The following is a 26,937-nucleotide window of genomic DNA, read 5'->3' as shown; positions in this document are numbered from 1 at the left end:
ATAAAAACCTTGTGAAATTGGCTATTTGGCATTTTAAGAGGTTAAGATAAAAAGGAAAATTGAAACACCTCCAAGTACTGATATATGTAAACATCAAATATGGTGTAAAATAACAGCATGAAATACAAAGATTTTCTGGAGTAAAAGGTAAAGACCCAGCAGAAACAGCTACATCATATGAGTGTATGACATTTGGAATAATTGCACAGTACTGTGGAGTTTGCACCATGTAATTTCCCACTTAACATCTAGAACCTGTTGGACAGTGTAAATAGACTGATTTCAACATGGGACATCTGTCTATGTATTACCCAAACTAATAATAATAATAATAATAAGAAGAAGAAGAAGAAGAAGAAGAAGAATGTGTCAAATGAAAAAACACACATGGCTTTGCTGCAACGCATTTATTAAGACACATGCTTAATCAAGGGTGCTCAATTGTGGTTCTGGAGATCTATCACCCTGTAGATTTCAGACCCAGCACACCTGCCTCTAATGTTCAGGTGCTCCTGAATGTCTTCATTATCTGGATCAGGTGTGATTAAAGGTGGAGCTAAACTCTGTAGGGTGGTAGATCTCCAGGACCAGGATTGAGCACTCCTGTGCTAAGTGCTTAAGATGGTGGAGTCATGCACTGGAAGGGGTTGGGCAGTGCTTTGCGGATGGCTGTGAAGATCCTGGACAGACGTTTGCGTGTTTTCCTAAAGGCTGATTCTCTCTGTTCAGCTGCAAAAGAGAAATCAGAACAACAGCAAATGACAAAACAGTCAACATCCAGTTAATTCTATTATATTCTACATTACGTATAGAAGAATAAAAGAGCAACACTGTGAGGCTCAGCTTATGAAACACTGGTCTGAGCACGTCCACTGTGAATTAACGGCTCTGTGTGTATTGTTTCATGTACTTACACTTCTGAAGATTTCCAGAGGACGAGGTAGACTGATGATGGTCAGACATCATGCCAGCAGGACAAACTTTACTTGATTTCTAGATGATCAAACATTTAACAAAGAAAACAGAAAAAAACAACATTAACAACAATAACACACAGTCTTATATTTAACACAATACTTCATAATGTAGCAACTCATATGATTAGTATGATTTCTGATCATCCAGTTATTAATAATTAAAAAGTCCACTACCTTTACTCCAGGACTGAAGACGGGAGCTTTTTTACACAGAATGAAATGAAATCCTCGACTGCTCTTTTTCACAGCCACAGGGTTTGGATCCGAGGAACGGTGGTCATTTAATGGGCTGGAGCTGGAAGAGTAGGTTTCATAATCCTTGCTAGAAATTATGTGGTTATCCAATGTCTCTTTCGCCATCGTACTGCCAGCCCTGCTTGAGGTTGTGGGTGACACAGCAGGTGACTTGAAATCCAACGGAGAGACGTCCTGACTCCTTTCAGGTTTAGTTTGCTCAGAATCCACGAGCAATAACAGAGGATCCTCTATTCTGCTCTGTGAGTCTGTGAGCGCCTTAGTCAAACGGCTTTCTGCACCAGTGATGGCACATTGTGAGCCAGCTGACTTGTCTGAATGTCTGTCCTGGCCTTTAGAACCTGCCCTTGTACTTGCTGAGTTCAGACTTAGCAAGTGTAGGAGTAAGGTCTTAACTGATTCATCTACAAAAACGCAGACTAGCGATGAAGGTACTTGGACTGGATCCCTCAGCAGATTCTTCCTCACCCAAGATGCATCTAGAACAGAGTCTGAGGAACGTTTCCAAACACGTGATGGCCCTTTTATATGTCTGAGAACCTCAAAGTTGGTTAGTCTATCTGCATGACATCGTATGGTTTCATCAGAAATCGGATGTTGCAGTTGGTTCGTCTGTTGGAGAGACTGAGGCTGGGGCACTGCTACAGTTTCAGCAGCAGAATCAGACTTCTCAATCACGTCGTACTCAGGGTCAGTGGTTCGCTCTGACACAGTAAATGCTGACGAGCTTGGAGTTTTTCTAGAAGTTTTAGACATGCTGTGGTGGGAGGTGGTTGGTGTGGCTTGACTTCTCTCTGAAGTCTTTTCATTTTCTTCAGTACTGATGGATTTGTGAGAGATTCTCTGTCTAGCAGCACCCATTAAAAGATTATTAACTGCATCGGTCAGGAAGCTCTTAGGCTTAACAGTTATCAGTCTGAAAGGCTGTTCTGGAAGTGATTTTGAGCTGTGGAGAGGAACTTCAGAGGAGCTTGGCAGAAGTAGCTCACTCTTGTATAACTCCACAACTTTGCCAATAACCTCATCTGTACAAGAGTCTAAATTATTCTGGATTCTTGCTGATATTATATGAGGAGGTGATCTGACTGATAAAACCCTCTCAGATTCCAGCTCTACTCCTCCTGTAGGCTGATCTTGTGGGGAAATCTTGCTTCTTTCTGAAAATGACGTCTGGAGCCCCAGTAGAAATCCAAAAACTTTCTTCTGCACACCTCTATATATGCTGCGAGAAGCAGAGGGTACACTTTCCTTTCTCTTAGAAGTTGGTGTAGATGAACTAGAAGCACTATCTGATGGGACAGACAGACAACACTTCTGCAAGTATTTCAAAAAGCTTCTGATAATATCTGAAGCTGTCGACTGGGCTTGAATGGATAAGGAAGAGGCTGCAACAGACGGCTGAATAGCAGTTGAGCTGGAGGAGGACTGGAATGACTGGGTGAAACCTGAGGTAGAAAGTCTTTCCACACTTTTTAGAAGTATTTCACCAACAGTCTGTGTTGCTTTGCTCTGGAACTGAGCACTGAAAAGGCTCTCAACAGAACGGTGTGAAGACCTACAATCAAGTGCAGTGTCTTTAAAATCAGAGTCAAGTTCAGGGGAAGGCCTGTTCTTACACTCTCTGAGATCACTGCCCGATGCACTAGACTTTGATGAGGATCTGCTAGATCTGGCAATGTCTCCCAAACACTGAAATATGTCATATATTTTCACTGAGTCTTCATCTCCTTTTTGGGCTTGACACTCAGGGGATGCATCTGAGTCATAAAGATGGACAACCTCAGTAATAATGCTGTTTGTGGATGTAACAGTGAGATCATCTATGTGAGAAGCACTGCGGACTGTAGAGAGCTGCAAATCACCCTGTGTTGGGCAAATTGTCTGGCTCTCAAAACAAGTCATGAAAAGCGCCTGAAGATAACTTCGCACCCTTTCAAACAAATTCAAGGGGGCTGAACGAGACCCTCTCGCCGAAACATCAGATGTACTTAGCACTTTTGTAGATGGCTCAACTGGAAGTGCAACAAGTGACCTAATTATAGTATCCGAGTCACTTTTGCTAGTAATCACACTCGACTCAACGAGTTTATCCAAAGCATCAATGACGATTCCTGCAACATCTACAGCAGCACTGTGTAAATCTCTGGAGGAAGATTTAGATGATGTTGATGCACAAAATGAAACCTGCTGTGATGCGCTTTTCACCAGAACGTCACTCACCACCTGAATGGCCTTAGTTAGAAATCCTTCAGACGTGACTGATGACGTGTTTACTTCAGGCTGGTAGAAGACTGGGACGACGTCTGAGCTGCTAAACTCATGGATTTTTTGCTTTTCTAAAACTCCCTCATCATTCTGGTCACTTGAACGGAGACTTGCAGACTTGATGACTTTACACTCTTCAGATGAGCTGGACTCAACAAGCTGTACCTCTTTCTTGTACAAATCCAGGACATTGTAAATTATGTCATCTGTGCAAGAATCTACATCAGCCTGGTTTCTTGGAGGTGTTTTTCTGTCATCTGTGTGCAAAGATTCTGCTGGTTTCAGTCTCTGATTGTTGGTTCCAAACTCAGTTGATGTGAGGAGAGACTCTTTTTCTGACTGTGATTCTTGGAGCCTCAAAAGAAATCCAAAAATCTTGTACTGCACATTTTTATAGAGTCTACGAGCAGCAGAACGGAAGGTCTTTGGTGAAGGAGTTGGTTCTGTTATGCTTTCATGATCCACCTGATCAGAGGACATTTTCTGTAAACCATTCAAAAAGGTGTTTGTAATGTCTGATGCAGCTGATTCCACAAGAACTGATGATGAGTAGGATTGGACAGGTTGGCTCTCAGGCATATCTACCTCCTTTAATATGACGCCATCGCTTTCTTCCTTGCTGGAGTGAACTGACACTGTGACTGAAACTTTTGCACATGTTTTGAGGAGAGCATCACTTACAACTTGTGTTGCCTTCTCCTGAAACTCGCTATTGAAAAGACTCTCAATACGTTGTAGTGAAGGAGAGCTACAAGATCCAGCTTCTTTGTCAACAATCACTGATTCAGGAGATGAGATGTCTTTACTCTCCTCTAAATCAGTGCATTCCAAACTCCTTTTGGAAGAAGATCTGCTAGTAGTGATCATTTTTTCTAGCTCCTGCGTCACTCTGTGGACTCTCAGTTTGGATGCCATTGACAGTTGTGAGGTTTTACCTCCTGTAGATCTGTGGGAATTAGAACTTAAATCATCTTGATGATAAAGACGTGTGATCCCACCAATCACATCATTTGTGCAGCTGACTGTGAGATGATCTATTAGAGAGGTCTGTGAAGCATTTGATGAGGGTACAGTGTTTTGTTGAAGCTCTGTACTTCTTTTCTTCACAAATTGGTTGAACACATTGAAGAACATCATCAGCTTCTCATTAATTCTGTGAAAAATAGAGTCCTTAGCTGTGTCGCTGCTTAGAGGACGAAGAAATTTCCTGATTTTCATAGAGGGACTAGTTGATGAGAATGTGTCTATATTGCCTTGAATCGTGTTAACAATGTCCCTAGACGTGGCATCCAGATGACTTCGCATCAAATCAGTTGGGAACCCTGAGCGAGCCATTGCCTCTAACATTGAGTCCAGATCTGTTTCACTGGCGAGGCTGCTGGGCATCTCAGGGGAGCTGCTGCTCATGTCCCAAATCCCAGTATTACTGAGAAGTAGCTGACTTACAGCCCTGGTGGCCTTTGTCTGGAGCTCCTCAGGTGGCAGGTGAACTTTTTGCTTCTCGTAGTCCACAAACATGGGTTCCTCTACTTCTAAGGTCGAGGCAGTCTGGATGAGCTTTTCAGCAGTGGCCCTCAGCAGATCACTGGTTTTGTGATCAGTTCTCTCAGAGCTGTTTCCCTCCAGGACATCAAGCACCACCACGATTATCTTACCCGTCAGAGCTTCAGTGTCTGATTCAGGTTCGTCTTGTGCCTCTCTCAGATCTGTTGTGTCCTTAAGTTGAGAACGTCTCATTTTACCTTCCAGAATTTTCAGCATTTCTTTAGCCACTAGACTGCACGTTGTCTTCCAGTCCTTGGACCATGAGGATTCTTTACAGGAGGCGACCTTGCAGATTGATTCTTCCATCGCCATTTTCACCTCACTGACAAAATCCTCAACAATGTGGCATATAAGATCAGATGGATCCACTGGAGATCTAGTTTAAGATAATGAGACAAACACACGACGAAAACAGTCGTTAACATCATGTTCTTTTTCATTCGTAACACAACAGTTGATGTCTTTTACATTTTGGTAGCTGCTTCTTATTGGGCTGTTAAAGAGAAATGAGACAAGTGGCACAGATTATAGTTCACACTCTTACAAAAGAGGGTTCTTCAAAGGTTCTTTAGTGAACACAGTGGTTGTCTAAAGAACCCTGACATCTCAAAGAATCTTTTGCATGCTTAAACAGTTCTTTGTTTTGTGAAATAGCTCATCAGATTGACTGAAGTATTGAAATATTTTTATTATCAAACTGGGTTGTTCTGTTGTAATGATGTCAAGCCATTTCACAATGCAATGAACCCTTTAAGCATGCAAATGGTTGTTTGAGTGGTCAAGGTACTATCAAACAACTGTAACTACTAAAGAACCACTAAAGAACCATCTTTTATAAGAGTATGTATAAATTTATAAGTTCTTTTCAGTAGCTGTGTTCAGGTATGAATATATAACATGACATAATACATTCGTGTGGTTTTTAATATGCTTTCCAAAACAACTGGTACCAAAGTTAATCAGAAAAATATAAAACTCCACATTGTGATTTTGAATTTTAGCCTAAATGCTTTGGCACTAAGGAATTATATCTTCCACAGCTTTTTTTCTAATACAGCTGATTATCAGGTTATTCATTTAGTCATTCTTTTGTTTTAGAGTCAGATTAGAGAACAATTGTAGAAATCAGTGATAGCCATCAAGCCTTGAGTGGTCAGTCAGTGTAAAGGGGCTGAGTGAAGATGAGAAGTTGACTTCTTGGGCTTTTTGGTCTCACCTTTTGTCTGAGTTTTCTTCTGCAGTGCTGCTGCCAGATGGATTGATGGAAGCATATTCAGCTTTCTTCCTCAGCTTTTCTTCTGCCATGAGAACGGCTTCCATCCCAACCACACGCAGAAGAGAAGGCAGGTAACTCTGCACTGCTGATTTGGAGACGGAGATGATGATCTTTGTGCAGAGTGATGCAAACTGCAGTTTTGTTCCCTGTTTACGAAACACATCAGTAAATAATCAGTGATGTTTCAGGATTTTTCATTTCTCTCAGCGTCTCACCAACTAAAACTGACTAAAGCTCATTCTTAAAGATGTGTTAGTCATTATGTTTTGATACTTACTGCATGCGGCACATCCTCGCTCAAAGTCCTCCATTCCCTACAAAACATTTATTCCACGATTAGTGTGTTAAAGAATCTTTAACAGAGAATCAAATTCACTATCAGAGAATCAAACTGAAAGCCAAAGAAGAAACATACTGATCAGTCAGACTGAAGACGATGTCCAGGATATCCTGGAAGCAGCGCAGTTTCTGTGGAGATGGGGGCTCCTGTGGGGGCTTCCCAGCAGTTTCTTCCCCAGTGACGTTGCTTCCTCGCTGACTCTGCATTGTCTTATGATTTATTCACATTTCTAGGAATCAAATATTGTTTTCAGTTAAAAAAATGTCACATCAACAACAAGAACAACAGTAACAATAACATTATTATGATTATGATTATTATTATTATTATTATTATTATTATTATTATTATTATTATTATTTATATCTGTACTACTAATAATGATAATTATAATAATTATATACATTTTTGAATTATTATAACATAATTGTCAATATTATAATCAGACATTTTAGCTGTGTGTGAAAGTTTGAACTGTAATTCTATGTGTTGTTAATTTTCTCAGTGAAAGTAAGTAACACATCCTCTACAGTCAACACACTGAAATATGAGATTTTTCTGCTAATTTTACTGCAGTTTCTATTATTTGCTGAGTTTTACATTCAGAACAAATAAACATTAAATATAAACTGTGTCAGCCTCATGTTTTATATTTTTAATGTGTAAAATGTTTAAAAAACAGCGTTTGTGTGTTCAAATGTGCAGAAGTGTCTCTTATTGGATCAGAGGCGCCCAAACTGTTTATTATCTCCCATAAATGAGCTGAAAATCAGAAAAACAGCCTGTTTATGTGACTGAAACAGCTTTCAGGTCGATACTGAGTCTCTCACAGTTCAGCTCTGAAGAAAAGAAAGTCCTGAATAATCTCATCGTAGCAGAATGAGAATTTAATCCCGATTAAAAGTGTTTTTATCGCCTTCATTCGGCCTTAATGTGTCTGCGAGGCGCTGCGCTCCTCTCATGATCTACACTGAATCCAAACGCTCTGCTTTTAATACCTTGCGTGAAAAATAGCTTACAAAACGAAAACACGACGGAAAAATCGAGCCCTGCGTCTTTTTGTGCGAAGCACTAGTGCACATCGAAGAAAGATGTGAGAAAATCCACTGAATTATATTATTATTATTATTATTATTATTATTATTATTATTATTATTATTATTATTATATAAAGTACAAAATGTTCTCTCTCATTCATTTTGTTCTAGAATGTTCTGTGTCTTTCACCCGGGTTCTTTTTGACTGTCAGTTCTTTTTCTGGACATTTTTAAGACAAATAAATTAGAATTAAAGACTGTATTGTAGAGTACCTGATCGGATGTTGTTATGTTAATAACAATAATAATAGTAATAATAATAATAAGATGAAGAAATAAGAAGAGTCAGAATCAGAGGAATGAAATCACAACCTACCTGCAGCAGCTTATCGTCGTTATGATCTACTGCATCAACTGATCAGAGTATTTATATGCGCCCATTCGCCTGTTGTGACGTCATCTAAGCGCCCATTGTGGCGTCACGGAGTGAGAGAGAATATAGAGTCAATGAGGCTCATCCACTCAGTGTAAACAGACTCTTTACAAAGCTCAGCCTATAAAACTACACAGTACAATCAGCCTTTTAGAGGAACTGAATAAAACAATGGTAAAAATCTGGAATGATGGATTAATACCTGCAGAGTTCTAGATAACATGAACTCTTATAGTGTTGAACTGAACTTGTACAGTGGTAAATCCTCTGTTTAAGTCTAGTACAGTATGTGGAGCCAGTTCCAAAGATCTATTGTATTCTTTCTAAACTGTATTTCCCAAATCCAGCCTCACTACTTTCACCTCTACATCCCAAATATCTGAGATCTTCTGTCTTATTCTAATCACCACATCCAATTTATGATGCTGCTGATCCAAAGACCTGTATTCATGTTTTCTGATAAAGATTAAATTAATAAAGTAACAGCAAAAACTGTATTTCACAGCTACAGTAGTTTAGAAACAGACACAAAAGCAAGTTTCCTGATTTCTTCCTGATGTTTAAAGACCTATATTTTCACTTGTAATACAGATTTTGAAAGATTGATTAAGAATGTACTACATAATAGTACTAGACATGTAACAGTAATGTGATATAATAGTTACAGTAATAATAATATAATACTGCCAGCATAAAACTGTATTTCATAGCAGGACTAGTCCAAGCACAGTTTGCTCTTGATGGATATTGTTAGAGCGCTTTAATGTCAGTTTATCTTTTATTAACACTTTTTTCAATTATGTTTTTAAAATGATCTTTTATGTTTCTTTTAGAGTAAAGTTGAAAGATTAGATTTATCTTGAGGTTCACCCCTTACAATCCAAGATTTATTACACACTCAGGCTTATCATTCAGTAACTGCATGGACATAATGCCAACTGGCTGAGCTATTCTTTGGTTATAGAAGTGTGTAGTAAGACTTTGGTCCTGCTGGTGGGGCATGGCCATTTAAGGGGTTAAATAAAAGAAATATGTAAAAAAGCTGTCCCATGTTTTCATATAACTACCAAAACACAAAGAATTTTACTCTGTAGGCGGAAACTTATTTTAGCCACACCCCTGTATCATGGTGACATGGTAAGCTATTACATCCCATTGTTTTGAAATTGTGCCCTAAAGCCTGAATATCAGTGTGTTACATTAAGAATTACCACTCAAAGGAAATAGACTTCAGTCTAAAGTCAGTTAGAAGTCTGAAATGTTCAATTCTGACTGTGAACCAATTCAGCAGAATGATCCATACACTACACAGTCAATTTGATTTTAATATGTAATAATTAAAGGTTTTTCCATTTTTATGAACAGTGGCGTGTCATGTCTAATGACAGTGAGCTACACTCAATGAGACACTACAATTGAAACAAATAATCACATCTTTAAGTTTTATATCCACACAGATTTATCTGAAAAGGGTTTAAGTAAATCTAAATTATTTAGAATAGTAGCCTTCAAAATGTCCAAATGTCCAAAATGAAGAATTCTGTTCCATATCTGTACATTTGGAAAGATTATATTTACAATATTATGCAAAGAAAATGTATTTTAAATGTATTTCTTGGACTTTATTATAAATTCAAAACTTATGAGGAAGGGACCGAGGGGACCAGCCTTATTCCAAGACCCTCCGTAAAATCTGTAAAACGAGGGTTCCAGAATGACGTCTGTCCCTCGAGGCAGAATTCTGAAATTAATGGATTTTTTATTGCAACTTTTAATTACAATCTATAAAACATAAACAACTGAGAAGTTAATGGATTTATAGAACAGAAGCGCTAAGTTAAGTCATGATGTCATCTCTGTGCGACTGCTTCGGTTTCTCTCTGCTGAATGGAGTAAGTTTGGGAGCGTACTGAGCCCTGTGGAGAGATGAGTGCTGAAGAAAGGGCTTTGAAAGCCCATTTTGGGTTCGAAAAGTTCCGGTCCCGGCAGCAGGAAGACGTGGTGAAGGCGGTGATTAAAGGTACGAGCTGTTTTCGTTTAAAGACAAGCAGAAGTGAGCCGGCTACTGTCTGAAGTTTGACGTTACTCTCATCTCTCTCAGACGCTAGCAGAGCGGCTAGCTTAGCTTACACTGTCACAAACCACCACGTCGGCGTCTGTCTGTTATGTCTGCTATATTTTCTGGTCAGCCAGCTATAAAGTGTGAGCACGTAGCTATGTTGTTTAAAAATGCTTACTTTTAAACAAAAGTTTTAGTTAAAGTCCCCTTTTCCACCCATTTTTCTAAATGTCTGAAGAAGTCAGTCCTTGAGATGTAAACAAAGTCATTCAGAGAAGATTGATGTGAAACGGTTCACTGTAGGTAGAGAAACTTAACTGACTCTGATTTCTTTACAGTGGTCACAATGTCTGCAACATAAATATAGCCATTTTATTTACTGCCCAAAACAACCAGTGAATCTACACGTGCCTTCTGAGTTGTTATATGTAATGCTGCTGATGGTAAAATAGTCATAAATCTGATATAAATAAAAATAAGTTTTCTTTAGGGACTGTTTTGACTTAGAATAGCTGCATATATCCCTCTACAATAAATGGATTCAAATAAATAAATTAAATCCATTTAAAGCCCAAACTTTATCGTTAAATAATGTCTCAGACATCAGGCGCTGTATTCATACCCATTTCATGTAATAATTTTCTATGGGGAGCTTTTAGAGGTGGACTTCTGGTTCCTATCACCACCTCTGTAAACAACACTGTTAGTTTCTCTAGAACAGAGCATTTCACATCAGCCCACTCTGAATGACTTTGTTTACATCTCAACCATTTAATTGTGTAGAATTATTTGGTGAAGTTCCCTTTTAAGTCTAGCTGCAGTGGGTGTTGTTAGTAGTAGGTCAGCACAGTTATATTGGTATGTGTTGTTGATGTTATCTGCTTAAAGACTAGACTGCATTATTATTATAGAAATAATTTCCTATACAGCAGAATTTCACTTTTGTTGTGATTTGTAATTACCTTAATGACTGGAAACCCCTGCCTCAACTCTCAACTTTTTTCTGGAGTTGTAATCCTGCCTTGGATTTGTTTTGAATTTCTGACCATAACTTAATCTGCTGTGGTTACAGATTGTGGTTGGGGCTGCATTATATAAACAAAATACCATATTGCATCTATATGTATCAACATATAATGCAGTATACCTTCCAATATATTGCAAACACATTAGCGAACCTTTATGCTGACATACCTGCATTATTTTTGACCAAAATCAAATTTGTGTCTGTTGGATGATGTGTGTGCCTTGATTCATCCCAACACCCAAAGAACATTTGTGATTGTTCAGAATACTGAAAACCCATAATAAAATGTTCAAGAATTGGTTAGTGTGTCATTTGTATATTGCACAGTTCTGCCATATCTATATTGCAAAAGCCAGTATTGTAATAACCATTAGCAAAAAATATATTGCTCAGCCTAAGTCAGTAGTGTTTGTGTCTCATCATGAAGAGCGCTAATCTGTTTTGGTCTTGTTTTTGAACCCAGGTGACCGGGATGTATTTGTGTGCATGCCAACCGGGGCAGGGAAGTCTCTGTGCTACCAGCTGCCGGCAGTGCTGGCCACAGGCATCACTCTGGTCATATCACCTCTGATTGCACTCATACAGGCGAGCACTTCTTCTTTGGTGGCACACGATTCTACACATTTACTTCTGATAAGTGTATTGATAAACAATAATGTTTCTCGAACTTACAGATAAATGGAACCATATAATTTGTTGAAATCACGTTAATGATTTTGAAAAAGATTGGGATGATATTTATGCAATAGAACACGAGGAAGTGTGTCATCGCGAAATAACATCACGGCTGTGATTTGGTGATGTTATTCGCGATAACACACTTCCTCTTGTGTTCTATTGCTTTTATACAACAGTTAAATAAATAAAGTAAGAAATAAATAAATTGGGCCATGAACGAGGCATTTCATATGTTTTAATGTTAGCAATTCCTTCCGCCAAATTATAATTCCTTAACAAGCAGCTTGTTGCTACGTCAGGGTAGCCAGCTCCTTACACAGACCATCTGACAGTTTCGGGAATGGCTGTAGGTCAAATGTGATCTTAATAGTATCCATTTTCTGTAAAAAGTAAAAAGTAAAAACGTTCAAATGACTTGAGCGTCTCCTACAGCTGTCAAAGTCATTGCTTAGCAACAGCGTCTCAGCGGAGTGATAGTGTTTATGAAAAACCTGTGAGGTTGTAGCGAAATAACAGCACGGTTAGAATGCTTCTCAACCAATCAGCTTGTGTGGCCGGAACTAACTGTTGTAGAGCTAGACATGTTCTGGAATTCACAAATAGTTCTGTATGATATTACATAGTGAACATCATTATGTGAACATTTTTTAAAGGCATCTTTATGACATTCAAAACATCTTTAAAGAAAAATAAATCAATATTGTGATAATATTGTAAACCGTGAAAAAGGTTAGGCAATTATCACGATAAAGCAATTTTATATCAGCACAAACCTACCTGGGACAGAAGATTTAGGCTCCTATGTGAGAGCATCTCATGCTGTGTTATGCCAAGCGATTTTAGAAATATTTGAAATTTTAATGTTCATTTGGAAATGTTCTCTGAGCTCAGATCTGAAGAAATGTTTCAAGTTTATAAATAAAATCCAGTCTTTTATATCCAGTTGCATTTAGGACTGTGGATTTTTAACAAAACAATAGAAAAACTAAATTTGATTGTGAATAAATGTATGAAAATTAAAGGTTATCAAAAATGTACAGGAAGCTAACAAAATGAAACCACACACTGTAGGTAGATGTTCATCCAAGGTATAACTGTACAAATGTCATCACTTTAGACCAATCAGAGCAAGTTCTGTGACATATTCCTTTATATGAATAAACATAGTTGTTGGGCATGAATGAGTTACTGTTACACCTGCTCAGTGCTTGGACGACTGAATAGTAGTAATATGACAAACGGAACGCAGTAGACTTTAGCTGTCTGCCTTCCCTAGAATTTAATAGTGTATCTGTTAAAGAGAGACTTTAAAGTGAAACATTTCCAGATGATGGTCTTTGGTTATAAGATGTCATGTACATGCTTCTGTCACAGTATTGCATTTATTTATTTATTTGTTTATTTATTTATTGATAATAAAAGTGGCACTTAGCAGACAGGTCACTGAGTCACTGCTAGGCTCTTTTCCAACACTGTACGAGCCTCTTTAGTGCTGATTATGTGTCTAAGGTCTGATGAGAGCTTGACAGTTTTCCACGTTGGAAATCTTTGGGGACAAACTACGTAGAGCTTTAGGATGGACATTGTTAGTATTCGAATGGCCAGGTTTTTTTTTTTTTAAATAAATAAACAGTGTTAGAAATTTTCACTGAGAAAATATTCTGTATTCTAATGAACAGAATGTTTGTTTATTGTTATCTGAGCATTTGGTTGGTTTATTGAATTCTCTTTGTGTTTTTCGTATGTAAGATTTCATACCAGCTGACTTAAATAATAAAATAATAAATAATAAAAATAACAAACTCCAAAACCTTGTTAAGCAATTAATAAGGTTAATTACTTGCTTGTTAATTCTCTTCTTCTTACTTCTTTTCTTGAGTGCCTTGCTATCCCTTTACTGCTGTAGCACTGAGAATTTCCCCATTGTGGGACTAATAAAAGATTATCTTATCTTAATATGGATTTGCACAAATTTGATATCTTTTTGCTTTTTTAAAAGTTTGTATTTTCTTGTCATGTTAATAACTGTTAACAATTTTATCTAGTATAACAATAACTTGAACAGTTTATAATACAGTTGGTTTTAGCATGTGGTTTTGCTTAGATGTTGCTTTAAGATGAGTTTTCACTGATTGTTTCCTGACATTCTCCATGGCTCAAGGCAGATGAAAAATGATTTAAAGTTTACATAATAATAAAAAACAACATCTTATCACACTTGCTAGATTGCTAGCACATAGAATTATATTACTTAATTGGAAAAAAGGCACCAGCCCATTCAACCCCGAATATTCAACACCTTCCATTAGAAAAATCAAAAAAAGGAAAGGAAGCATATTTTATATTACATGGCAACCTTTTATAAAGTATTTCAACAATCGTGCACTGAACCTGTCTTAAAAGTAGTGGACAATTTGAGCATGTAATCAGTGGAAGTCTGTGTATGTGTATTTAAATAATGAATTATTTCTTTTTTTTCTTTTTTGTGCTAAAGAAATCAATGTTTTATACCAAAAAAACAATAAATAGTTGAATTTTTTTTTTCAGACTACATAAATTTAAAAATACTTCATCAAATTACATAATGTGACAAAATATTAACACATTCATGCTAAGTTTGACACAAAAAAATAAATTATTAAATGTGCCTTAACTTTTCCACACGCCACATTTTAAGTTTTGTTTATATGTTAAATTCAGTAAATAAGCTGTTATTATGCATTAAAATGTGCAGAAGTGTGTTCTCTGTAGAGGATGTGTTAACTTATTTTCGCTTAGAAAATCAACAACACGTAATTTGACCAGGAGTGCCCAAACTTACGACTGTACACTTAACCTTATTCGAATCAGTAAACAAACACTAAGATGATATTTTGTTTTAGAATGTCAAAATCCTACATTTTTGTGAGTGTTGTCAAGATTAATTATGACCTCTGTGTCATGTTCAGATGTTCCCTGTCTCCTCTTTCTGTCCTTACAGGATCAGGTAGAGCACCTTAAGGAACTGAACATTCCAGCACGTTCCATTAACTCCAAGCTTCCCCCGGGTGAGAGACAGCAGATTCTGGCTGATCTGGAGAGTGAAAGTCCTCGACTCAAACTCCTCTACATCACTCCTGAGATGGTGGCATCCCCCTCCTTCCAGCCCTGCCTGAACTCGCTGTGCTCGCGGGGGCTGCTGGCCTGTCTGGCGGTGGACGAGGCTCACTGCGTCTCTCAGTGGGGACATGACTTCCGGCCTGATTACCTGAAGCTGGGCGAGCTGCGCACCCGTCTGCCTGGAGTGCCCTGCGTTGCGCTGACGGCCACAGCTCCCAAACGAGTGCAGGACGACATCACTCGCTCGCTCAGGCTAAGATCACCACTCACCTTCGCTACACCTGTATTCCGGAAAAACCTGAAGTATGACGTAATATTTCGAGATCTGCTGCCTGACCCATACGTTCATCTTCATGCATTTGCTAAAGAAGCACTCGGCGGAAGCACAGCAGAGAAGGTCAGCCGCAGTCCATTTCTTCTTTTATGAACATGCTGTGCATTTAGAAAGGGTCCGACAATTGTTTTCTACATTTCACAAATATATTCTGTTTATTGGATCAGTGGGAATCAGAGGTTTTAATGGAAAGTATTCCGATGATGTCATGCTTCTAACATTTTGGTAGGCAACTTCAACTTCATTCAGCAGCATAGTGGCTGTTTGTAATGAGATACCAAAGCCATAACCAATCCAGCAAAGGCAGTAACTGTTTATATCTCATTTTTAAAATATTTTAACCAATATATTTGATTGTATTGCCTTTTATTTGATTTTTTGCTGCATTGATGGCAAATGAAAGCTGTAATTTAATCCACTGCGTTACTAATGCCATGTCCCAAACTGCATATTAGCACTCTAAATAGCACACAAAAAAATAATGTAGCACCATTAGAAGTGCACTCATTAGTATAGTAAGTAAAGTATAGAAGTATGTGGTTTGGAAAGCAGCATCATATCAGCCAGTGAGGCATGTTCAGCAAGCTAGCAGCTACGGTGGCTATTTTTGGCTCACTTTCCAAGCAAAAATTTAAGGTATTTTTGATTAAGGATGCATTTACTGAGGTAAATTCTTGCATTTATTGAGATAAGCTGATATTGGCTTCTTATTCACAAGCTACTGTTTTTGAAATTCAGTGTAACTGCAGCACCATGTAAGGAACAGAAAATTTGAATAAGAAGCAAAAAAGAAGCTAACCAGCTTTATTTATATGTATGTGTTCATTATTTAAGAGGCAGTTTTGATAGCCATTTGTTTGTGTAAAATCTTACTCACTTGAATTTTCTGAACTTGAGATGTAACTAAATGCAGGTTATATGGATCAAGTCCACCAATAATCTTCTCCCTGTAGGTTTTTCTGGAGACGGCATCTAAAGTGTCCTAGCTTTTTGTCTTTTTGGTCTTCATCCAATGCTGTGAATATGCTGAAGTGTTATTTCGTCTTACAATTGATGCCAAAGTTTAGTTACAGTTTGACCTAATACACTTCCATTGTGTTAGCTTAACAAACACAGCTGCAAGAGCAGTTCTTCACACAGCAAACATGTCTGTCAAATCAAAATACTATTACAATACTATTATCGATTAATGGATGAGTCTAAAATTACTTTGCAGTACATTAACATACATTCAAGTTAAAATACTCTTTTGTTGAAAAATATAATTACACAGTTTTCCAGTTACTTCAGAAGAAGTCAATCAGCCAAGACATGTTTGGTGTCTAAATTTTGCTGGAGCTACGAAGCCGTACACTTAGAACATTCCTTCTCCTACAGCACTTCCATTTTTTTGGTTTTGTTGCAATAGTGACAATATGTTGTTATTAGAACTAGAGGGAAGGTGTCATCATGAATAGCATGATGTGTTATATTGTTTTTATACAGCAGTTCTGCCAAATTAACAAAAAAGCAAAGAAGCCCTAAGTTTTACATCAAATGTGCTTTTATATCAGCAATTCCTTTTGCCAAAAAGTAGCATCCTTTTGCGTTACAGATAGCAAAGTTTGTTTTATTTTGGACCTTCACTGGATATTTCACATTATCACCTTGATTTCTCATTAATTAAACCTCCAAAAATGATCTAACCTAAATTTTCTCATTCCTAAAAGGCCAAAGACAAACTAAAATGACGTATTTTTCCAAAATGGTTATCGTTTAATTTCTCTAAACATAAGGTTTCAGAAACGCATGTTTTAGACATTAAAAAGTGCACAAAATGTTTTCAATGTATTTAGCTAAAAGAAAGCCAAATCATTTGTAGTGAAGAGATTGGCTACCTTTAAGCTTATTACAAATATCAGTTAAGGGAAGCCAGTTTATTTGCTCAAAGTTATTTGATGTGTTTTTGCCTTCTTTTAACTAAATATATGAGAAATAAAACTTCAGACATCCAGATTATGCACCTTTTATGTGGTCCCTTAATGACAAAGCTTTGGTGATCTGCGTTATGTTCAGTGAAATCGAGAAGAGAAAGTTCATGAAAAAATCAAGGACAGAGAGTCCAACAAATGTAATTTTCTGTGTTTGTACTTGGTAAAGCTATAAAGCAGTCATTACTTAGGAATCTGTGCTCTGTGGGATGATGCAGTTGTGAAAAAAGTGGCTCGAGCGCTAGATCAGATTGTGCCATCAGAACTAACTGCTGTATAAAACCATTTTAGCTATAGTATCAATGTCTATTCATATACATTTTGTGGTTTTAATTTCAATGCTGTGAGTCATTAAGCAAATAGCTGTAATTATTTGTACATATTGTTATTTATTATTTTTAAATAGCAAATTGCCAATACAGAAGAAGTGTTGCCATAAGGTGCAGCCCTGACTTCAGCATTTGTTTTGCGAAATATGTCAGAAATAGTTCTCTATTTTGTTTTGTTTTAAAACTGTGTAGAAATGTCTTACATTGATTAAATTCTGGAATACAAGCCTTCACCCTCAGAAAAGCTGTGTGGCTCATGAGCCCCAACAGACCTGAGAAGGCTTTACACTAGATGTTGGAATATTGCTGTGAGGATTTGATTGCATTTAGCCACAAGAGCATTAGTGAGGTCAGTAATGATGTTGGATGATTAGGTCTGGATCACAAACGCCACTCAAACTCCTACGAACATGGATGGAGCTCCAGAGTCTTATTCTGTTTCCTCACATAAATTGTGAATCATTCTGGTTGGGATTTGCATGAACAGTAGCCCAAAAACTTATTTGGACCTTTGTACTGTACTTAAAATGTGTTAATTGTGTTAGGAAACAAAATTTCATTTATTTAAATTGATATTTATTTTAAACAGACCTTTCCAAAACTTTCCTTTTGGCAAAGTATTCTTTCAAAAGGCCACTGCTATCTTTTAGATTGCTGCAAGGCTCCGAACTAACTTTTCCACTGGTCGCACTGGTGCTATCAACTTTCTAAGTTGGTTACACCAGCACATGATTTGGTTGCACCCTGTTTTTGGTAAAGGTATTAATCCTTGCATGCTGATGAACAGTTGTCTTCATTTGCATACCCTAATTTTGCATTGATGTAAAGATTGACACTCGAGACTTGATATTTGTGAAAAATTTTAATCTGAACATTGTTTTTCTGCCACAAGCAAAGGATGACAAAATAGATCATCTTCTAATATATAATTTTAAAAGAAAGCTTGTTTCATTATCAGTGCACTGTGTGTGTGTGTATGTAGCTGATGATGAAAGTGCAGATAGTGAGAGACTGACTGAGCCAGTGTAGAAAAAAAGTACTACTTTCAACTACAGCGGTGCTGGAGGGGCACCTAAACAGCGTTATGATCATCATGCACTCACACGAATGCGACCTCATGAAACTTTAACTGACAGACTCTGAAAAAATGGTTGCAGTCTAGAGCTCTGTGCTGCAGATATGCATCCAAAATACCTTTGTGCTCTTCTGAGTTTATGATCCCATCAACGAACACAAGCTTACTGACATTATTGCATAAAATGGCCCCAGACTTTGATGTTTCTTCCTCTGTGCTTTACTGAACTCTTTTTGCATTCTGGCTGGAATTCTTCTCCAGGCCTTCTCCACATTAAGACTCCACCATCAGTCTGATGTGCTATATTTGTCTGAGGGAAAAAAAATACCATTTTACTTTTTATGACATAACCTGAAGAACTTTAAGGTGCCCAAATACTTTTTTAATATCAGTTCTGCTACTGTTTTTGAACAGGTTTTTGGCTTGATCTATGGCAAAAGACTTGCCCTGACTTATCCTATCTTATCCTTTCAGAAAGCGTTGCAGATGATGTTTTGTTCTACATTTGGTTTGTGTCTGCCAAATGTCAATTGTGCACTTGCACTCGTTTGTTTTTGTTTTTTTTTTTAGGGCAAAGGCGTCTTCCTTCCTGACATTATAATTTTTTGCAGTGTAACGGTTGGTTCATGCAAAACAGTGTTCAGTGTATCATGTGGTGTCAGTTAGTACCACACTGTTAAGCAGAGCCTCTCTTACATTTGACCCTGCTTAAGTCAGTGTGGGGAGGCTGCCCATGATATAATGTATAATGTATGTCCATGATATAATGCCCATGTAATATGTTGCTCTGTGAAATAAGTGATTAGCAATTAGGGTTATGCACAGTTCAATGTTCAAAATGTCTTTTTTTTACCTCTTTTTTTAATGAATGAATGAATATACCAAATAAAATCTAAAAAAAGACAAGCTGTATTTCACTATTTGACCACATGGTGGCAATAAATATTTTCCCATAGTACATCCAACATCCACATTAAGCAAAAAGCAAACTAAAGCATATCACTGCAGCATACTGTGTAGTACTGAAGCCCCGCACAACTGGGCTGTGGAGCAGTGATGGAGCTTCATTCCATACCTTTGGGATGAGTTAGAGTGGCATTTGTGATCCAGAACTAATAATCTAACATCAGTACTTGACCTCACCTATACATTTGTGGCTGAATACAACGAAATTCTTACAGCAATATTCTAGTGTAAAGCCTTCTCAGAGGAGTAGAGGCTGTTACTGCAGCTAAGAGGGACAAACTTCTTATTAATTCCCTTGACTTCAGAGGAAACTTTGGATGAGCAGGTGTCTACAAACCTTTGGACAAAATTGTTGTTTTATTTGTGTAGTGTTTTTTGTAATGGTATTTTTTGTGTTGTGCTCCATGTTACAGGGCTGTGGGATTGTGTATTGCCGCACACGAGAGAGCTGTGAGGATGTGGCTCACAGACTAACTAAGCTTGGGATCCTGGCTAGGCCCTACCATGCAGGTGACCCAGCAGAATCTATCCCTTAAACCAGTGTTTCCCAACCCAGTCTTCAGGGCTGCATAGCTGGTCCACGTTTTTCCTTAATCCCTATGTGCTGGGAAATAGGTTGGAGCAAAAATGTGGGCTGTCTGGAGGCCCTGAGGACTGGGTTGGGAAAACACTGCCTTAAACCACTACTCTGTGCTCTTTAGGCTTTCCTAATAGAAGTACAGTAGATCCTAATTAGGGGGATTTTGTTTGATATTTTCTGTCTCTTTGAGTAGGGCTGAAAACAGGAGATCGCACTGAGTCACAGGCAGACTGGATGGTGGGGAAAGTTCCTGTCATTGTTGCTACTATCAGCTTTGGGATGGGTGTAGACAAGGCCAATGTCAGGTGAGTAATAATGTTTCTTTTACCAAATATGTGAACACAACAGTCAGTTCACTGCAAACTGGAACTTTTAAGGGGTGTACCAATGTTGAATTTCTGAGTTGATGTCCGTAACTGGAAACACCCTACATTTAACTTTTTTTGTATTTCGTAGTCTTATCCGTGTATGAAGTGCAGTCAACATAAGACGAGTTACATCCTTAAAGATGATCGATTCGTTTTACGTAACCATTAATACCTAAATCACAGTTTTCAGTATCATATTTCATTATATGTAAATATTTCACCTTACTTACTAGGGATGTGCATGGATAATTAGATACTCTGTTAGAGATTCTAGTATTCAAACACTGAAATCACCATTTGGGTATTCATTTCGTTTCATTATGGGAAGACAGACAAATTATACTGACCAGCAATGGAAATGCAGTTTTTAGCATATTTCTCAAAATGCACATCCCTGTTATTTAGCATAAGCTCTTTTTGAAAGCCACTTAGTTGGGTGCGTGTAGCTTTAGGAGTCCTAAACAAGGACTATTATTACTGCAGTAGTGATCTTTCTGTCCGGACAGGGAATTAAACCTAAAATCTTGAACTGTTCTAGTAACTTTAAAATGCCAAAAACTTTGAATTATAAAATATATTGTATTTAGATTTGGTCAACATGTTTGTCTGTGTGTGTGTGTGTGTGTGTGTGTGTGTGTGTGTGTGTGTGTATATATATATATATATATATATACACACACACACACACACACACACACACACACACACACACACACTGAGTGTTTTTGTTTCTTACAGATTTGTAGCTCACTGGAACTTGGCCAAGTCCTTGGCCAGTTACTATCAGGAATCAGGCCGTGCTGGACGTGATGGCCTCCCCTCATCTTGTCGTATTTACTACTCTCGTAAAGACAGAGACCAACTCAACTTCCTGATCCGAAAAGAGGTCTCCCGCAAACAGGCAAGTTGTTTTTAAAGCACCACAGCTATCTGCAGCAGTGGAATGTTTTTTTGGGTAGATTTTTTAACTTTTTAACTAGTTTTCGGTAGGGGTGGGAATCTTTAGGCACCTCATGATTCGATTCGATTATGATTCAGAGGGCTGCGATGCGATTATAAAACGATTATCGATGCATCTCGATGCATCTTTTTTTCTCTACACAGGATTTCTATCTTCCTACTGTCTGAGGACTTGGTAGTTTTAAAGCAAAGTATTTGTAATGATCCATAATGTAAATGTATTATGGATCATTAAAAATACTTTGCTTTAAATATCTAAAATATCTTTTATTAATAAATCAAATGGAAGTGATGTGGCAAGTGAACTGGAAGGCTCTCATTCAGAGACGCTGCTGCCACTCATCTGCGATAAAATGCACTGTTACCCAGAAATAAGATCCAGTGGTAATGGTGTGTCCACGCAGCACGTTACAGCCGTCCTTCCCGTTTTCTTTGGTGATTTTATAACCTCAGTTTTGGTCTCGTTGTAGAGAGTGTGTGTGTGTTGGGGGGGCGGCTCCAAAGTCTGCAGCATAGCGCGAAAGCCCTGGTTCTCAACGACTGAGAACAGACAGCAGATCACATAGCCCCGAGGTCTGGCCTCGCTAGTAGCGAACGAAAAAACAGAGATTCAGACGAACATTTGGAGGACTTATTCGCATTTATAAGCAGCGCGGTTAGTTAAATCTGCAACGAGAGACTGTCTTTCTCTAAAAAGTTGCGAAAATGAACTCGCTTCTCTTTCGAATTTTCCTGTTCCACTTTAAATGGTGCAGCAGTTACATTCGGCGCTTAAGGCAGAATTTAAGGTGGAACGGGAAAATTAGAACGAGAAGCCAATGAGAAGCGACTTCAGCCTCGTAAAACAGCCGGATGTTGAGAGACATTTTACAAGAAACTCTTCTAGTTTTGAAGAAAAGTTTTCTGGCGGAGATGGAAGGAAAGCAGCTATAGCGAAAGCTTAAAGCAGAGCGAAGTAAATCTGCGCTCTCGTTTATATTTGTAGTCCATACTGGACATTAAATGTTGTGGCTCCCAAGGTGGTTTGACTTTGTTGAAAGGCAAAATGGCTCTTCTTAACATTTGGGTTGTGCCTCCTGATCTAACCTGGCTTTTAATGCAGAGGGAGCCGGTCAGATTTCTCACTCACCCAGTCGTGTTTTTGTTATGTGCCGCCAGAGACTGTCCGGGCGCTGCACTTCCACACTTCCAGTTCCGCCTTTTGCGTTCCGTCAACATTACGTTATAAATTAAATATTTAGAAAATCGATTTTTGACATTAATGAATCGATTCAGAATCGTTCACGTCCGTATCGCGATGCATCTAAGAATCGACTTTTTCCCGCACCCCTAATTTTTGCCTTAGCACAAATGTAGTTGTAGTTCAAAACAAGTTTTGTGTCTGAAGTTTAGTTTTAGCTTTAGTTTTGCGCTGAAATGGAGGTTAATGCACTTTTGCACACACACATATATCGCTGCTGACATATATCTCCAAAATGGCAACTTTACCTACTTTACTTTTAATGTAAGTCAATGGAACCAGAACTTTTTTTCCAAGTCGTTTTGGGTCGTTTCTTTTGGTCTGTTCATGAAATTTATAAATAATGTAAAGGACAACAGGCATTTTCAAATAACGTCAAAGAACAAAAAATGGAGATACAAGGTTTTCTTTCGACAACAGCAGTGTGGTCCATTTGCTAAGCTGTGTATATTTGTAGCTCAGCAAAAATAAATAAATACATTTTTCTTTTTCCTCCTCAGCCAACATTGAAACTGTAAACAGTGTCAGTAGACTCATTCATACTACTTGCCTAGTACTGTATTGTTGGTTGATAAGGCTGCTCTTTTTATTGTTTCTAATTTTGATGGGATGGGCTTTGTGGGTAACAGTGGACAGACCATGCATATTGTGTAGCTGAGTCCTCTCTCCAGTTGATACTGAAGTCACCGATAATGTCATTGGCAAGTTTTGCTGCACTTTTTTTCCCTCCTTAAATGGCTTTGATGGTCCCCCTTTTTTCTCAAGCTTTGGCATGATGCTGCACTTTATACGTTAATAAATAACCAAAGTTGACAGCTCTCTTTTAATTACCCAGTAAAAAGATGCAGTGTTGACCATGTCACATCACTGTGCCAGCCCACTTGGGTCTCGCTGATCTGTGGTACTGCAGAGAGCAGAATTAAACATCATACTCATACTAGGCAGTTGTGCTTTTGTTTTATGGTTTGTATCAGTGAATGTCAACAACAACATGAAATCAGTTAGGATGGCTTGAAGAAGCTAGTTGTTGAATGATTGAACTAGTTTCCTTTGATGATTTTATTATGAGGAGATTAAATATGTATGTTCTGTACCAAATGGGACCCAGTGTATAGCTGATGTGAAGTTTCGGAAAGTCTCAGCTGTGTCACACAAGTGGCAAAGCTTTGCTTAAGCTAAGGTAAGCCTGTGTCTGTTTTGGTGGAGTATTTTAATCAATAAATTAAATCTTAATATAGATGTCTATAAAAAGCAGATGATCAAATTCCAAGTTGAAGCAATACTTGTCTAATGAACTTTCTGACTTTTTTATCATGTTCTTAGTTGGTCTATTTATTATTGCCCTCATTCGCATTGTGGCCAAACTAGCCCTTAATAAATGTTCAGGAACTTGTTTGAGGCATGTGTACATATAGAGAAGTTATTTCAATATTTGATATTTACTCTAATATTTTTATTTTTACACTTTTAACTCCCTCTCCTCATTATTCACCACTATTGCAGTATTGTATTTGACAAGTTTTCGTCAACATTAACACATTCAGGTAATAAGAAGGAGCGAGAGATAACACGGCTGCAGTGTCCAGGATGTTTTTAACTACAGCATTAGAAAAAGAACTTGTCCATTTATGTTAGATAGAGTGAACTTGTTACGGCCTGTTACAGCTGACTCTAAAACAGTAACATTCTCTTTTCAATAGAATCACTGACTGTAGAAATGTAGAAGGATGAAACAGAAGTTAGGACCCTTCTTGGTTTATCCTGAAGTTAGTACGGTATTTAAGAAATTAAGTTGTTTCTGTAGTACTGTTTTCTTATCTGGAGTTAACGGATAAGATTATGAACTTTGGAACTGTTATTGTGTAATCGCTACTGCTCTAAATTTGATTCTAACTGAAGTTGCCATGGAGACTAAATAGATATGATAAATTTCAGAGCAAGGATATTTCTGTAATATGGCTCCAGGTTCCTATCACCACCACTGTGAACAGTTCCATCTCTTTGAGTTTCTTTAGAATGGTGCATTTCACATCAACCCACCATGAATGGCAACATATTAACAGTACAATTATTAATTTACTAATTAACTTGGAAAAATTGTTTCCCCTTTTAGTATTAGCAATACAAATTGTGCAGTGTCCTTTAACACTATTAGCCTCCAGCTGACTAGTCGAATGTTGTGGGTTGCGGGTAACATAAATTCTTTGCAATTTGACAGTTAAATGAAAAACAAAAAAATCAAATTTAAATAAATAGATAAATATCCAAGCAACACATTGTTATTCCACTAGTTATGCAAATTAGCATCTTGTATTTTTTGATGCACCTTATCATTCTTGCAATATAAAGTCACCCACAAAGTGTGATCTACATATTGACAGGTTATTTTTTATCATTTTTTATCATTGCTGACCCCCCCCAACGGTCTGTCTCTGGTTGTTTAGTATGTATTGATGTTTTTGTCTGTTGTGTATAAGCTAAGCCTACTTGATGTCTCACTCTTTCTATACTAAAAGCACAACAAGTTCATAGTGGACATGTCTCACTGTTATAATTTTCATCCTTTGGTCCTCAGATGAATCTGAACTCTGTGTAAAATTAATGGCCATCAAGCAAGGAGAAAATTAATCTGCCTACATAGATCACGATAATGACAGGCTAGAAGAGTAAATTGCATAAACAGCTGTTTAAACTGCTGTTGTTGTTAGCAAATTAGTTAATGCTGCTGGATATAGAAATAGTATCTTTGAAAAATTGCGTGTCTGTAATGGTTCAGAACACTGAAAATGAAAAACTGCCAACTTTGAGTCAGTCATGTTGGAATCTCATTTTTTGTTTTATTTTTTATTTTTTTTTCGTCCGCTCTGTTGTCGTTTTGATTGGCTGTTTTATAAAACTTGTCCTACGAGGTTAAATTTCAAATGAATTACAGTGGCCTTACGTTATGCATAGCTGATGTGTGGTTTAGTTTCATGTAGATTTCACGCAATTAAAGTTGCATAAAAGTTTCACCAGTTAAACCAGTCTTAGAGACAAAAAGTAGGTCATAAATATATGCGCAGTACTTGGCAGAAATGTTAGCATATACACGAGACTCATAGTTTAGATGCCTCTGACAGTCACGATGCCACTGGCAGTCATGCCCTTAGATATGTGTAATGTGTGTGTAACATGTTTGGAATCTGCTTCATGATGGCTCTCTATTTCAGGAGAAGCGAGGTTCAGAGAAAGAGCAAGACAAAGCTCCTATTCTGGACTTTGAGGCCATGGTGAACTTCTGTGAACAAGAGGGGTAAGGCTTCATAAAACAGAAACACTTGAATTTTTTATTTAGGTTTACAATTTAAAATGGATAAAGGGTCTGGATTTACCAATGCATTGCTCGTCCAGTCAGGCATAGAGAAGTGAATATGTCAGCAACAGTTACACAGCAGTGCAAGACTTTAAGGATTAATAAAACTTGCAAAATATCCTCAATACCTGGAATCCAGTGCAGGATTTTTCTGAAAGATAAGCATAATGTGTTCCTCTGAAAGTGATGACTTCCAGTTATTGAAGATGTGAAACAATAGTTTTGTTTTCATTTTTTATAAACCAGGAATTCATAGACCTTTAGGGACAATTCTGTATTAAATATAAGGCTATAGCCAGAATTTCTGGCTGTGTGTTGACTGTGCAAGTGACTGGTATTTCAAAACTTTAGTAGGGTGGGCTTCTTTTATGCAAGAATCAAAAGAACATCTATACACACACACACACACACATACAAAGACCTGACAATACTGTTCTATTTACTGACTGGCATGAGTTTCAGGTCAATTTGCATGTAAAAGGAGCACTGAAATTAGCAGTGCTTCATGTAAAATTCAACAAACAGTATTGCTGCTGCTTAAATGTATGTTGTACTTCACACTAGAGGTTGCACAACTGTTAATTAGGTAGTTGAGTAGTCATCATTACCAAATTTTTAAAAGGCGTGAGTGTTCCAGTCGTCTGTGAAAAGTATTTTGTTTGTAACTTCTTCATAGATGCTGTGGGTTGAAGTGTGAATTGTGTATTGCAGAATTTTTGTTGTGTTTCAGTAAGTTTCAGCCTTACACACTGTAACACACAGACTGTCTGAT

The 26,937-nt window shown here is 37.7% G+C and overlaps 2 protein-coding genes across 3 annotated transcripts in view; one reads left to right on the top strand and one right to left on the bottom strand.

The window, feature by feature from the left end:
• Positions 1 to 427: 427 nt before the first annotated feature.
• Positions 428 to 2,792, bottom strand: LOC118821459. Its single transcript, XM_036590071.1, has 3 exons — positions 1,152 to 2,792; positions 915 to 993; positions 428 to 729 (listed from the first exon to the last, which is right to left on the bottom strand). Exons 1-3 carry the CDS (start codon positions 2,091 to 2,093, stop codon positions 617 to 619), a joined length of 1,134 nt encoding a protein of 377 aa, XP_036445964.1. The 5' UTR covers positions 2,094 to 2,792; the 3' UTR covers positions 428 to 616.
• Positions 2,793 to 10,007: 7,215 nt separating this feature from the next.
• recql5 (RecQ helicase-like 5) overlaps positions 10,008 to 26,937 on the top strand; it is a 45,707-nt gene continuing 28,777 nt past the window's right edge. Inside the window, exons 1-7 of one of the 2 annotated variants that reach the window (XM_036590288.1) lie at positions 10,008 to 10,148; positions 11,678 to 11,799; positions 14,873 to 15,388; positions 20,079 to 20,175; positions 20,439 to 20,550; positions 21,352 to 21,514; positions 26,023 to 26,105. In XM_036590288.1, coding sequence (XP_036446181.1) covers positions 10,055 to 10,148; positions 11,678 to 11,799; positions 14,873 to 15,388; positions 20,079 to 20,175; positions 20,439 to 20,550; positions 21,352 to 21,514; positions 26,023 to 26,105 — 1,187 coding nt within the window. In that variant the 5' untranslated portion in view covers positions 10,008 to 10,054. Of the gene's footprint in view, positions 10,149 to 11,677; positions 11,800 to 14,872; positions 15,389 to 20,078; positions 20,176 to 20,438; positions 20,551 to 21,351; positions 21,515 to 26,022; positions 26,110 to 26,937 lie in introns of those variants that run through there. The other variant, XM_036590289.1, reaches the window with a different exon arrangement.

Source organism: Colossoma macropomum, unplaced genomic scaffold, assembly GCF_904425465.1.
Source record: "Colossoma macropomum unplaced genomic scaffold, Colossoma_macropomum, whole genome shotgun sequence".
Taxonomy (NCBI): Eukaryota; Metazoa; Chordata; class Actinopteri; order Characiformes; family Serrasalmidae; genus Colossoma; species Colossoma macropomum.
This window is presented reverse-complemented; position numbering and strand designations above follow the sequence as displayed.

Coding starts and splice junctions, on each gene's coding strand:
- LOC118821459 (XM_036590071.1), bottom strand. CDS start 2,093: ATGGGTGCTGCTAGACAGAGAATCTCTCACAAATCCATCAGTACTGAA. Junction 994..1,151: donor TCTTCAGTCCTGGAGTAAAG/GTAGTGGACTTT, acceptor TTGATCATCTAG/AAATCAAGTAAAGTTTGTCC. Junction 730..914: donor CTCTGGAAATCTTCAGAAGT/GTAAGTACATGA, acceptor TCTCTTTTGCAG/CTGAACAGAGAGAATCAGCC.